Below are 14,821 nucleotides of genomic sequence, written 5' to 3'. Positions count from 1 at the left end.
GACGAAATTTTACAAGTGTTGGATTCTTAGATGACCCCACATTTTTTTGATGCCGATCGATAGATTTTGGGCCCACAAATCGAATGCAACAAGTCCTGCCAATATGCGTAAGGATATGGCCAAGAAAGGATAAATTTTCTGTTTTTCATATATTAAAACAAGTGCAGTTAAAACATTTATGTAGCATACTTTTAGGCTGTGTCATCACCATCGTTTTACCTGTTGCTCGATGGTCATGGATGTCCAGAGAATACAAAACTTTTTAAAGACAAACAACAAACTTTTTTTTATTTTATCTTATTTATTTAAAAGTAAGCATTTTTAGGAATTTGTTGATGCACTTAACGAACAACTTCGTTGAAATAGAAGAATGGCTAGTTAATAAATACACAACAGGTTTGACCTGAATGAGTTATCCCTAATATGTGTTGTTATGGTACTTTATTATGTGGCAACTTTATAGCAATGTGGCAACTGAATGCAACTGAATGGAGGAATAGTTTTTATGGATCTGTTCAGCTTCTCGGTATGAATACGTCCCTGGATATAAGTCGAAATCAGTTCGATCGGATTACTTTATGCTTTGACCCATTAGCAATACTAGTTTTTAGTGGCAAACAACATCTAAACACTCTATAATCTAATTTTGTTTGTCGTTGCATCGATAAGCCTGGGCTGCTTCGGGGGGCGTTTACTTGAAGAGTTCGTATTGTTGCTGGCGCAGAAACGCCCCGCAGTTGACATCGCCGACAACGATGCTGGGCCATGTCAGAGTCGAGTTTCAATCGTCGCGAAGTGAACGTGTATGATCAGCGGATACCGAATTATTTAGATATTATTATTATTTTTTTCTTGTGCAAAGTGTATGCTGTGTGTGTTATGCAAGAAGTGTAAAGCATGAAAGGACGCGTTCAGCAGCTGCTCCTGCAGTTGCTACTGCTGAGTTTCCTCTACTCTGTCGTGCATTGTTTTGTTAATTCGTAAGTGCAGCAGTGTTGTTTTTTTAATTGGTTCGCTTGGTTCGCTTACATCTCGCCTCTTCTATTCGCCGGCACAGTCCCAAAATCGTTAGCAAGGATGGCAATTTGATATTTGAATCGGGCGCCAATCGAAACATCAGCTTTCGATTGAGCGGCACCTCGCGTCTGATCATCAATGAGGAATACGATGTCCTCGATCTGCTCATGCCGATGAGTGAACGCAAAAAGCGACCAGGTGGCTCCTCGAAAGATGAATGGACTAGCGATGAGATTGTGGATTTGCGTGAACTTTCCGATCAGCTGAACGAGTTCAAGGCTCAGTCACTCGGCTCAAATGGGCTGAATGCCATGCTGGGAGTGCAGTTAAACAGGTAAGTCGAAGCGCACTAAAAACGAAAAAGAAAAGACGGAATTTAAGATTTAAATAAATGTATGATTCAATAATGTAGTTGCAGAAACGAAAAAATTTTGAATTTGAGGAGAATTTAGTTTTGAATTGAACTTAAACGAAAAAAGAACAATGTAATTTGTATGCTTTACGTTCAATGACAATTTTTAAGTGTATTATACTAATTTTTATAATATTTAAATTCATAAATTATATATAGAATAGATTTGCAGCATTAGCTTGGTTAATAGAAGCTTCTTAAAAGAAATGTAATTATCTGAATCTCGTTTAATTAATGAAGAAGTAATGCAGTTTGGAGGCATTGGGAATTTCATTTCTATGGGATATATTCCTTCATTATGGTTCTTCCTGAGAAACAATTTGACTAAACTTGTTGTGCCCCTCTGCTCTAGAACCCAGGCCAGTCGCTTGCTCTTGCGTCGTCTGCAGGTGCGTCTGCGTATAGTGGAAAACAAGGCGCAACGGCTGAAGACGAGACTGGATCAACACAGTTGCAAGAGCAATCCCTGTGAGAACGGTGGCACCTGTTACGATACCTTGGATGGATTTCGATGCCAGTGTCGTGCCGCCTTCGAAGTAAGCATAGCGCCGCGGGGCGTATTGAGGGGCGTTTCAAAGCTCAGCTGCAATTTGTCTGTCTCTCTTTATGTGCTTTGTAGGGCCAGAAGTGCGAGCGGGATGTGAACGAATGTGCCCTGTTTGAAGGCACCGATTTGGGCTGCCAGAATGGCGGTCAGTGTGTGAATCAATTTGGCACCTTCAGCTGCCTGTGCCCGCCCGGCTGGCATGGGATGCACTGCACCCAGCGCAAGGGGGACTGCGCCTCATCCAGTGCCTGGGAGCTGTGTGGTCACGGTAGTTGTGTGCCCAGCAGCGATGCGGTTGGCTATCGCTGCATTTGCGAGCCCGGCTGGAAGAGCAATGCGCTGTCGCCCAGCTGCAGCGAGGATGTGGACGAATGCAGTGCCAGCGCACACACACCCTGCTCCACCAAGTGCATCAATCTGGTGGGCAGCTTCACCTGTGCCCCCTGCGCCCCCGGCCTGACTGGCAACGGTGTCAGTTGTCGGGACATTGACGAGTGCGAGACGAACAACGGCGGCTGCAGTCTCAGTCCGCGGGTGGAGTGCATCAATACCTACGGCTCCAGTCATTGCGCCAACTGTCCCATTGGCTGGACGGGCGATGGACGCAACTGTGTGCGCAGCAACAGCCAACCGATTAATGGCGACGCCTCCGGACAATCGCCCAATGCTTTTGGCTTGACCAGCTGCACGCAGCGTGCTTCGTTGTGTCATCCGGCGGCCATCTGCTCGGAGATATCTAATACGATTGTCTGCAGTTGTCCCCAGGGCATGGTGGGCAGTGGCTATGGCGAGAATGGCTGCGTTCGTGGCACCAACAACAACTGCAACGATATGCCATGCTTGGTAAGTTCACCATTTATCAGTATTAACTTGGATAGTTTCTATTTCAATTACAAGACTTACATAAGTTCACATTATTATTAGAAAAACAAATTGATTATTCGAGTTAAGTGTCCATTAAGTCTACTTGGGAATCATAAGGTTTCCAGTAACCAATAAGTTAAGGGATACAAATTATCAACGCTCTAAAAATGCAAAAGGCTCATGACCATTCAATAAGGAGGAGTTTCTTAATGATCGAATACATCTTCATCACAATTCAAAATGATTGAAAGATTTGTAATACAAAACATTAACACCAGCTTTCAGCTAAGCTTTTTATGCTGAAGCTAGAATCACTTGGGAATCATTAAGATCCCAATGATGTAAGTTAAAAGTCAAACGGTATGAGCTAGGAGGCTGCTATTGATAATCATGCATTAAAATAAGGAGTAGTTAATGTTAGAATATATTTTAATCACAAATTAAACCTGATCTATGCTAGAGAGTTTAAAAGGATTTAACGAATAGTAAAGTGAATGAAAATGTATCGCTTTTAAGGTTACTTCTACCATATTTTTGTTTCTCTCTTATTTTATTTACAATCTGTCTGTTTAAACAATAATCGGGGAGATCTTTTCAGTCTTCTTACTACTAAATTGTTGTCTACTAGTCATAAGGATAAGATATTTTCTAAAGATGTATTTCTTACTAAATTTCTTAATTTCTTCTTTTATGGTTAAATTATTAAGATTTTTGTAAATATTTGCATTATATATGTACCATATGTAAAATTCAATCTTAACTCTTGTTTGCAATCCCTGCTCTTTGCAGAACGGTGGCGTCTGCCTCGACCGTGGCCCCAACAACTATACGTGCTTGTGTCCGCGTGGCTACCGCGCTCCCCGATGCGAGCCGCTGCCCAATCCGTGCACCTCGAATCCCTGCCAGAACAACGGACGCTGCAGTCAAACGCCCGCGGGCGATGGCTTCGTCTGCCAGTGTCAGCCCGGCTATCGTGGTCGACTGTGCGATCAGCGCTTCAGCAGCTGCAATGGCATGCTGGTGGGTCAAACGGGACGACTGCGTTATCCGCCCAGTGGCAGCAGCTATCAGCATAATGCACAGTGTGCTTGGGTGATACGGACCAATGAGACGTTGGTGCTGAATGTGACATTTAATAGCTTCAATTTGGAGGATTCCGCGGAGTGTCGCTTTGACTGGCTGCAGATCAACGATGGACGCTCGGCTGCGGCACAAATCATTGGACGCTATTGTGGCAATCATATACCGCATGGCGGCAACATCATCTCCTCGAGCCATCAGCTGTACTTGTGGTTCCGTTCGGACAATTCGACGGCACACGAGGGTTTCGATCTTAGCTGGGAATCGATTACACCGCAATGCGGTGGTCGCATCGATATCGAGACACATGGTACACTTGCCTCGCCGGGTTCGCCGGGCCAATATCCCAAGAATCGCGATTGCCAATGGCATTTGGTGGCGCCGCGCGCGAAGCGCATTAAGTTAACATTCTTTAGCCTGCAACTGGAGCAACATGCCACCTGTGACTTTGACTATGTGCAGGTGAGTTAAGCTGAGTTATCAAATGGGTTCAACTGCAAATACAAGACTCACATTTGACACAGATAAGCGATGCTCTTTCCGATGTGGAGCTGTTCAAGTTCTGCAGCAGCCAACAACCGGCGCCATTGACGCTGCCCACGCACGATGTCTTCATACGCTTCCATTCGGATGAGACGGGCAGCGATTTGGGCTTCCAGCTCCATTACTCGCTCGAGGATCAATTGCCCGGCTGTGGAGGCATCTACACCAGCACTCGTGGCACAATCAAAGCACCGGACATTGAAGATGGCTCTGGCGGTATTACCTGTGACTATGAGATACGCTCGGCTGCCGGCGAATCGATTGCCGTGGACTTTGAGCAATTCAGCCTGGCTGATGATTCCTGCATGGAGTTCTACGAGCTGCCCGAGACGAACAACAGTGGTGGCAACAGCGATGGCTGGCTCTCGGTCAAACATTGCGGCAGTCCGGTGCAAATGCCGCCCAGTTTCAATTCGATGTACAGTCGCCTCCGTATTAAATATATTGCTGTGCGCGCTGACGATCAATTCCAGATCGACTATCGCATGGAATGTTCGCGAACCTTTGACGCACCAAATGGCACAATTAGCTCACCGGGTTATCCCAACGGCACTCGGAAGGCGCATTCGTGTACGTTCAGAATCGTCACACCCCCTAATACGATTATTACGCTGAAGCGTTTGGATTTTGAGACCGACACATCGGACAGCTCGGAGGAGGAATATGGAGAGATACAGACGGTAGAGCCGCGGGGCTGTGCGGATGGCGATGCGCTTACATTTAACGATGGCCTCAATAAGGTTATACGTGGTCCGTTTTGTAGATTTTTGCCGGCTCCCCTGTTGTATGTGAGTCGAACGAATATGCTGATCATTCATTCGGAAGTCACCGCCTACGGCAGTGGGGCGCATTTCTATCAGTTCGAATACCATACTATGCCCATATCGAGTTATCAGTGCGGTGGTGTGCACACGAAGGAATCGGATCACATACGTTCACCGACAGATTCTGCTGGCCACTATCGCAACGATTTGCGCTGCGAATGGATCATTATGGCACCGCCCGGCAAGGCAATTTTATTGCATTGGCACAGCTTCAATCTGGAGGACGGCGATTGTAGTTTCGATTATGTGAGTATCTATGATGGCTTGATTGCCGGCCAACCGGATGCGGAACGATCGCAACTGTTGCGCGTCTGTGGCACTCAATTGCCCGAGGATATTGTGAGTCATTCGCGCTCCCTAACGGTCACGATGCACACGGACTTCTCGGACACTGGGGATGGCTTTGAGTTGTCGTATCGCTTTGTCGATCGCTCCGATTGCGGCGGTCGCATCCATAGTGCAGCGGGCATGCTCACCTCGCCATTATATCCGCTCAACTATAGCAGTGGCCTGGACTGCGTCTGGCAGGTGGTGACGGGCGCCGGGCGGCAAATGGAGCTCCAGCTGGATCTATTCGAGTTGGAGAACTCGACGAATTGTCATGCCGATTGGCTGGAGGTGCGCAACGGCATGAACAATCAATCGGCGCTGATTGGACGCTTCTGTGGCACAAATATGCCGCGACGCATTCCCAGTTTCACCAATCAGATCTATTTGCATTTCCACACGAATGACGTGAATCAGGCGCGTGGTTTTCGCCTTAGCTGGCGCACCGTGGCCAGCGGCTGTGGCGGACGTCTTCAGAGCGATACGGGTGTGATCACATCTCCGAACTATCCGGCTCAGTATCCCCATGAGCTGCACTGCGAGTGGCAGTTGAGGTCGCACTTGGGTTCGCAGCTGACTATCACGATTGAAGATATGGAAATTGAGGAGTTGAACTCGTGTGCCTACGACTATCTGAGTATTGAGGCAATCGATGCCAATATTGTGCCGAGGAATCCCATATCCCAAACGCTGTGTTCCTTGCCTCCGGTGGGTAACAGGGATTTACAATTGGATAGCAATCAGGCGAATGTCATCTTCCATTCCGATTCAAGTAATTCGGCTCGTGGCTTTCGGTTAACGTACGCGGTCAACTGTGTGGTCGAGCTGGATACACATCAGGGCGTCATCGAGAGCCTTAACTATGGCGTGTCCTATATGGCGACACCCATCGATTGTCGCTGGACAATTCGTGCGCCGCGCGGTAATCGCATTCTCGTGGAGTTTTCGCATTTCGATGTCCGACATGAAGGTCAACCGAATGATGAGGAGGGTGGCGTTTATCTCGTCGATGGTCAGACTAACGTGACTACGTCTATTACCACAATTGGGACGCATAATGTGAGCAGTCAGCTGCTCAGCATTGTGCACAACACGAGTCGCATTAACTTCCGGCTGGAGTATCGCATCGATGGCTGTATTTATGAGCTGCGTGCCACGAACGGCTCGTTCAAATCGCTCAACTATCCGAAGGTGTATCCCAATGATATGGAATGCTATTGGCTGATCCATGCACCGCTGGGCCAGGTTATTGAGCTCACGGTGCTCAGTATGGACATTGAGGAGAGTGTCAATTGCACCAAGGATTCGCTTGTGGTTAGTAGACTGCCTCAATTAATTTTACCCAATAGCTATTATAACTTTAGTTAGCATATATAGTCAAAATTCCCATAGCGCACAGTTCTATTAAATGTATTCCCTTTATGCGACACATGACTCAGTATTTTGGGAAATCAACTCTGTTGATCGAACAAAAATTGGGATGACCGTACAGATAACTGTTTACTTAAAACCTGATGAAGAGGTTTATTCCCTTTAGCGGACAATTTGTCCAAAGCGAATTTCGCCTCTTCAAATTCAGAAAATGTCACGATAACTCTTCGGCCAAGAGAGTTTTCAATGTTAAATTTAACAGCTCTGTTATTTAACATATGTTATACAGCTTACCTACTTATTTGATCTCCTCCCTCGAACAGATCTCCAATTCGTTTAGAAACAACTTCCGCACTGAGCGACACTGTGGTCGCAACGACAAAATGATCATCACCAGCGCTGGACACAAGCTGCATGTTAGCTTCAATAGTGACGGCTCGACGAATGGACGCGGCTTCGAGGCCACGTATCGCATTTTCCCCAGCAGTAAGTATTGTGATATAAAGTGTTATGTGAAATCTCGAATTGCTTCCATCGTTGAACAGAATGTGGCGGCAGATTGACAGCTAAAACCGGTGTCATTTCGTCACCGGGTTATCCTCGACCCTATCCACGGAACAGCAATTGCGAATGGACTTTGGAGGTGTCGCCACATCATAGAATTTTATTTGCCATTGAGGCGATGGATTTGGAAACGGGTATGAACTGCAATTGGGACAAATTGTCGGCTTTCGATTTGATAGCCAGCGATACGTACTCTATGGGCGACAGCGATCTGGATGACACCGAAGGAGCTCAGATCTTTTCCCTCTGCACCGGAAAATACTTGCAACGCGAGGAGTCCTCAACCAATCGAGCCCTACTGCGTTTCGTAACGGACGATTCGGTACAGCACAATGGTTTTCGGCTGCACTATCGTGAATCCTGCGGCCAAAGTCTGCTGATCGATGAGACAAGCTACGAGACACTGACACTATCGCATCAGGTGGCACGCAACGAGACCTGTGTTTGGGTGCTGCGCGCCAACGATCCCAGCAAGCGCATCATCTTCACCCCACAGCATGTTCAGCTGCATACGGATGCCTCGGACGCCTATGCCACCGAAAGCGATTGCATGCCCCACGGCATTCAGATCTATGAGGGTGATACAACAAAGGGCACGGCACGCCAACGTTTCTGTCGCAGTCATCCGCCGGCGCTAATCTCGCATGGCAATGCGTTGACCATCAGTGTGCCGCTGTTGCTGGTCGCCGAATTCGAGGCGAATTACATGACCATGGACACGATGTGTGGCAGCGATTATTCAGGATTGTCGGGTGCCTTCACCACACCCTATTATCCATCGAGTTATCCGGTGAACATTGAATGCTATTGGATGATATCGGCATCCTCTGGCAACTCGTTGTCGCTGAGCATTGAATCGTTTGATCTGGAGCAATCCGATGGCTGCAACAACGATTATCTGGAGATACGTGAGGAATCATCGCGTGGCCCACTCATTGGCGTCTATTGCGGCACACAGCTGCCGGCGAACATCAAGTCGAAGGGCGCCATTTGGATGAAGTTCAAGAGTAACGATGATGTGGTGGGTGAGGGATTTATGGCCAAGTACAACTATGGTAAGTGGACTGAGGGGGAAATTAGTTTAGGTCCAATCCCTTATTAATATATTTCATACCCTTAGACCACCACAACGAACTGAACGGCACTGCGGGCACTATCGAGTCGCCGCATTATCCCAGCAGACTTGATACCACCGATAAATACAGCTGGCGCATTACCGTCGACAGTGAGTATGTGATAGTGATGGCCGTGGAGCACTTGCGGGATGTCGACCTGCAGCATTTGCACTTCTACGATGGTTACACTGACATTGGCGCCGAACTCAAAGTGGAGGCATCACGTCCAATGATCTCACACACCAATGTGATGTACATCACGGCGACACACGGTCCCTTCCGACTTGATTGGCAGTGCCTATCCAAGGAAGCGGTTGCCTCGAATCGCAGTGCCGAGCTGCAGACACATCTGTGCGGACATCAGTTGGTCCATGTGGATGGCATGCTCACTTTCAATTCACCCGGCTATCCGCATGGCTATGCCACGAATTTGCATTGTGCCTGGGATTTGGTGCCATCGGATACAGCCACACATGCGGCCGTTCAGGTGACCACCGTCGATTTGGAAGTCTTTAGCGACGAATGCTTTACGGACTACTTGACTGTGTCCAGCAGCAATGACCTGGAGACATGGTCGGAGCTCTCCAAGCTCTGTCGACCTTTAAATGCCAGCGGCCTCTGGTTCCATGGAAAACCGTATTTGCGCCTCGAATTTGTCACCGACGCCAGCGTTAATAAAACTGGCTTTGCCACACAGGTGCGCAGTGCTTGCGGTACCGAGTTGACTGCACGTCAGGGTGTCCTTAATGTCACGCAGATGCTTCGCAGCCGTACGATGTTTTCAGAAGAATGCATCTGGACAATTCGAGCTCGTCAGGGCAAACGGTTGCGCATCACGTTCCTTGAGTCGCAGTTGCGATCCAGCACGATGGATAGTTGCCTTAACTTCTTTGTGTTGCGCAACGGTGCCGAGGAGGATTCCCCGTTCCTGGGACGTGGCAAGTATTGTGAGAACAACATCACCGATGTGCTCGAGACGACCTCGAATCGGGCGCATATCAAATTGCACAAAGGTCGGTTTATGGGCTTGAAGGCCGCCATTCGGTACGAGGAATTGGGACACGCCTGTTCCGGTCAAATTGTGCTCGAGGAAGGTGCCGGCAAATTCAGAAGTCATGTGATAACCTCACCCAACTATCCCAATCTGCCCAATCCGTATTCGGAGTGTGTGTGGCAAATTCAGGCGCCGCCACATCATCGCATTTCATTGGAGTTCGAAGCGTTCGATTTGACGCCCAGCAGCAGTCCAAAGAACGACAGCGGCACCGCGGAAGCGGACAACGTGGATGAGGGCTGTGATCAGGAGTTTGTGCAGCTCAACGATGGTGCCACCGAATTGATGCCACAGTTGGGACGCTACTGCGGCAATCGCAAGCCGAACGTCGTCTACTCCTCTGGCAGCGTTTTGCGCGTCAAATTCTATACGTCGATTTTGGAGCCACGAACCGGTTTCAAAGCGACAGTTAAGCTAGCCGACTGCGGTGGCAGCTACTACACACCCAACGGCATTATCAGTTCTCCGAATCTCAAGCAGTTCCCGTTGCAACAACAAACGCAAGTGGCCAGGGAATGCGTGTATACGATTGAAATGGAAAAGGGTAGCACTATAGCGCTCAACTTTGAGGCTATGCAATTGCCCGGCGATCCAGAGAATTGTACGGGTCGAACCCACTTGCTGCTCGAAGAGATAGAACCGTTTGGCGATAACTATCAGGAGGAACGCATTAGCGATCGCTTAACAGTCTGTGGCACACAATCGCGTCGCTTCCTCGTCGAGACCAACAAGGTGGTGATGCATCTGATTGTGCCCACCGGACAGCTGGGAGTCCAGGAGAGTTTCCAGCTGCGCTATGCGGCGGTGGGCACGCGTTGTGGCGAAACAATTGATGCCTCCTTGGGTGTGCTGCAGACACCCAACTATCCGTTGGGTGTGCGTGTGCCCACGCATTGCTTGTGGCGCATCCAGGTGCCGAAGGGCAGACGCGTCAGGGTCGAGATACTGGACTTTGACATTGGCAGCACTCACTCATCGTACCGCGGTCGTTTAGTTTTTGCCCAGGATCTCAACATGCAGGCGATCATTAGTCGCTATACACGCGATCCGCCCGCCGAAGTCATTTCTATGGATAATACGATGAGCATCGATGCCTTCCTGCTGCCCTTTGACACGCATCGCGGCTTCAAGTTGCGTTTCACAGCCTATGGCCACAGCAGTTGCATCAAGAACGTTTACGAGCATCGTTTAGTGCGCTTTAGCAACTTCAACGATTCGATCTATTGCAGCACACAACTTACACCGCCGCCCAACAACACAATCCGACTGCGCGTAATGGACTACAACACCACTTCGGTGATGATGCAAAACCGTCATGTGTGCAACATGTTGTCGCCTCTGAAAATGCTGCTCACAGATTCCGCCAAACCGTTGTTGCCGACCTTCTTGTGCAGCGGTGCCGCCGCCAGCAATCAAAGCGTTCTCCTGCCCTTCCCTGTTGAGGTCGTTGTCAATGGCAATCGTCGCAACGAAATGCGTTCGCTGGCACTCGACTACAGCATTGAGAATTGCGGCGGCGTCTGGCCCCTCGAACCGGGCGACAACATGACCATCACACAGCCAGCAGCGGGCAATACGCATTGTGCCTGGGCTGTGGGTCCGGATGCCAATGCAGAGGATCCACTGTCGCCGGAGGACGTGCAGCTGGAGGTGTCGGTGAGCGCGAATTTAACTGGTGCCTGTGATGTGCACTATCTGTTGGTCTACAATGGTCCCGATCAGAATTCACCGTTGATGGGTCGCTATTGTCAGGAGGTCACCGAAGTCAACAAGGTGGTGGAGCGTGGTCTCTTCGTGGAGTACCATGCGCCAGTTGACACAGCAGTCAGCAGCAATTCCACTCCCACTTCCACATTCAATGTCAGCGTCAAGTATGGCAGCGGTTGTGGGGGACGTCTCAGCTATCCATATCGTCAGATCGAGTTCAGCGAGCAATACAAGAACAATGTCGAGTGCATTTGGGAAATTGAGGCCGGCTCTGGTTTCCATGTGGGTCTCACGTTCATCTCTCGCTTCTACATTGAGAACAGCAACGGCTGCACCAAGGACTATTTGCGTGTCCAGCAGCTGCGTTCGAACAGCACCATGGGCGACACCGCCGAGTGGGAAGATCTGCAAACGATATGCGGTCGGGATCCGCCGCTATACATCAATTCAACAACGTCCGCCATGCGTTTGATCTTCCGCTCCGATGGCGATACAACCGCCGACGGTTTCCTTGCACGCTTCGAGCGCAATTGTGGCGGCATCCTCTATGCCGATGATGCACCACGTGTGCTGAATAGTCCCGGCTATCCAGTGGGCTATTTAACAAATTTGCATTGCAATTACACGTTCCTGAAGAGGGATCCGAATGCAGCGGGTGTGCTCATCAATTTCGTGAAATTCGATCTGGAACGATCGCCGGTTAACATGTGCATGTTCGACAATGTGACAATTACAACGCTTGATGACAATGATGTCAAGAACACGGCGGTGCTGTGTGGCGTCAAGCAGCGTCATGTGTATCGGGCACAGGTATCGATCAACTTGATCATGGCATCGGACAGTTCGTTCAGCGGCCAGGGATTCCAGTTGGAGTACGCCACACGGATGTGCGGTGGCATTGTGAACAGCACTCAGGTGGTGGAGTCACCGCGTCAGCATCAAGATGATCGGATGCCACACAACAGCGATTGCTATTGGAATCTGACGGCGCCAGCTGGCAGCAAATTCGCCATCAAGCTGGAGAAGCTGGACATGGAGGCGGGAACGCGTCAATGCTCCTTTGACGGGGTCGAGATCTTTGCCAGCCCCGTGCCGGATGAGAAGCAACGCTTGGCTCGCTACTGTGGTCGCATGCAGAGCGGTGAGATGCCCACCTTGCACATAAACACGAATCGTGCCTTGATTCACAGCTATTCGGATCAATCGGAATCATCGAATGGTTTCAAGTTCGTTGTGCGTGTGATGCCCAATTGCGATGAGCACATCATGCTGGGCGAGCAAAATTCCACCTATACGTTTAACAAATATGTGGGAGAATACGCAAATAATTTGGACTGTAGTTTTGTGTTCAAGGCACCGCCAGGTTACTATTTGAGCGCTGAGTTTCGCAGTTTTCACGTAGAGGCCACCAACAATTGTACCGCTGACTATTTGGTGATACGCGATGGTGCCGGACCCTTTGCCGAGGATCTGGGTAAATTCTGTGGACAGGATTTGCCACCGAAACTGACAACATCGCAGCATACGTTGTTCATGAATTTCGTTACCGATGGCGGTGTTACGGATACGGGCTTTGAATTTGTGGTCACCGCCAAGCCGCTGACTTGTGGCAGTCAATTGATCAAATTCGATGGCAAGCAGCCGCTGGAATTACGTTCACCGGTCAACGAGCAGGGCAACTATGACAATAATGTATATTGTCTGTGGAAAATCGAGAGTGAAGTGATGCTGCATTTGCGTTTCCTCAGCCTCGATCTAGAGGGACCCGATGCCAATGGCACTTGTGCGTTTGACTATCTGAAGATCTACGACAGCGAGGTAAGTTCCAAGTCTGTGGGAGTTTGACAAGGGAGTTTTCAAGAGACTTCTAGCTTTGCATCTGTAAATTGATCATACAATTGAGATTCATAGTAGTATTAGCAACTTACCCAAATAATTAGTTGGAGAAGAAAACAATTGAACTCGATGGATTTACTTCTTCGTTGACAGAATGCAGTGCAACTGGAGCAAGGCTATGGCAGTCACATGATCTACAACGGTAAGAAATCCAGAGGCGATTACTTCGACTATGCATCGGAGCATGTTTATTGTGGCTCTGGCATGCCCGACGATTATTATCCGCACACGAAGAATATATACGTGAAATTCCACAGCAATGGGGCAAACAGTCGACCGGGCTTCCGTTTGCAACTGATGGCCAATGCTGGCTGTAGCCACAACTATGGCGGATTGCAAGGTCGCATTGTGTTCGCCGACACCGCCGACTGCGATGTGTTTATCACAGCACCCACTGGCTATGTGCTGAGCTTGTACTATGCGGATATTACGCTTGGCTCCACGGATTGCTCTCAAGAGTCCTTGGAGGTGTTCGATAAGGCGACGAATCGATCGCTGCAGCAACAGTGTAGCTATGTCCAGACGGGCTCCGGACTGTTCACTCAGACCAATGATCTGAGGCTGCACTTTAAGACGGGCAGTTATTATAGCACCATCGATTTGACGTACATTGCTAACAAAGTAGAACTGGGACCTGGTTGTGGTGGTGACATCTACAACACGGCGGGTGTCTTCAGCAACGCCTTCTATCCGCAGAGTGTGCGCAACAACTCCAATTGCCGTTGGAACCTGCGTGTGCCGAGCAACAATCGTGTAATGCTCCTTTTCGAATGTAAGTATCATTCTCTTCTCACTAACCTCAGCTCCATGACTAATTCAACTCCATCTTTTTTAGTCATTCAATTGGGCTCAAGGTCCACCTGTAACACGGATTATCTGCAGATACTGGAGGACACCGGAAGACCCGATCAGCAGTTGCAGGAGATGGCACGCTACTGTGGTGACGATAAACCCAAAGTCTATAAGAGTAAACGTAGTCAGCTGTCGGTGCAGTTCCACAAGTCGGTCAACAATAATGGCCTCGGTTGGGTGATCCGGTTTACGGGTGTCTTCGATGATTACCAGATACCACAATATCTCCTCGAATGATTTATTTCCACTTTGAACGATGTTACACAAACAAAACATTGATTTTTTTTTTTCGTAATTTTATTGAATATATTTTAAATTAGTTATCTATAAAATAATTACTATATGTAATAATATAATAGAATTTTCTCTCAAACAAATTTCAATCAATTAAAATTACTTTTCAAATAAAACGCACAATTCACGTATTCCACTTTCTCGTTTCTTCGATTTAACTACTAATATACAGTAAACGACGACGCAAAAAAAAAGGGTTTATCATTATAATAATAATTGTGGTATAAGGTTATTGTTTTTGTTTGTTTAAATAAGAGAAGTAGTACTCGTATCATTCACGTAATTATTATTATGGTAAAAATAGAAATCAAGAAAGGCTCGTTTCTTCTTGTCCTTTATCCTTTTCTTTTCTTC

At 48.3% G+C, this 14,821-nt stretch overlaps 1 protein-coding gene across 1 annotated transcript; it reads left to right on the top strand.

The window, feature by feature from the left end:
* Nucleotides 1-785: 785 nt before the first annotated feature.
* Nucleotides 786-14,809, top strand: LOC132796883 (cubilin homolog). Its single transcript, XM_060808226.1, has 11 exons — nucleotides 786-980; nucleotides 1,058-1,351; nucleotides 1,782-1,965; nucleotides 2,049-2,819; nucleotides 3,630-4,382; nucleotides 4,445-6,928; nucleotides 7,309-7,471; nucleotides 7,531-8,604; nucleotides 8,670-13,243; nucleotides 13,415-14,093; nucleotides 14,157-14,809. Exons 1-11 carry the CDS (start codon nucleotides 898-900, stop codon nucleotides 14,408-14,410), a joined length of 11,313 nt encoding a protein of 3,770 aa, XP_060664209.1. The 5' UTR covers nucleotides 786-897; the 3' UTR covers nucleotides 14,411-14,809.
* The last annotated feature ends 12 nt before the right edge of the window (nucleotides 14,810-14,821 follow it).

This window comes from Drosophila nasuta, chromosome X (assembly GCF_023558535.2).
Source record: "Drosophila nasuta strain 15112-1781.00 chromosome X, ASM2355853v1, whole genome shotgun sequence".
Classification (NCBI taxonomy): domain Eukaryota; kingdom Metazoa; phylum Arthropoda; class Insecta; order Diptera; family Drosophilidae; genus Drosophila; species Drosophila nasuta.
The sequence above is the reverse complement of the archived record's forward strand: the minus strand, read 5'-3'. Positions and strand labels throughout refer to the sequence as shown.

Bases quoted from the DNA above. Each gene is read 5' to 3' on its own strand.
- LOC132796883 (XM_060808226.1), top strand. From the start codon at position 898: ATGAAAGGACGCGTTCAGCAGCTGCTCCTGCAGTTGCTACTGCTGAGT. The intron at 1,352-1,781 runs GTAAGTCGAAGC...CCTCTGCTCTAG, and splicing joins CTGGGAGTGCAGTTAAACAG to AACCCAGGCCAGTCGCTTGC. The intron at 7,472-7,530 runs GTAAGTATTGTG...ATCGTTGAACAG, and splicing joins GTATCGCATTTTCCCCAGCA to AATGTGGCGGCAGATTGACA.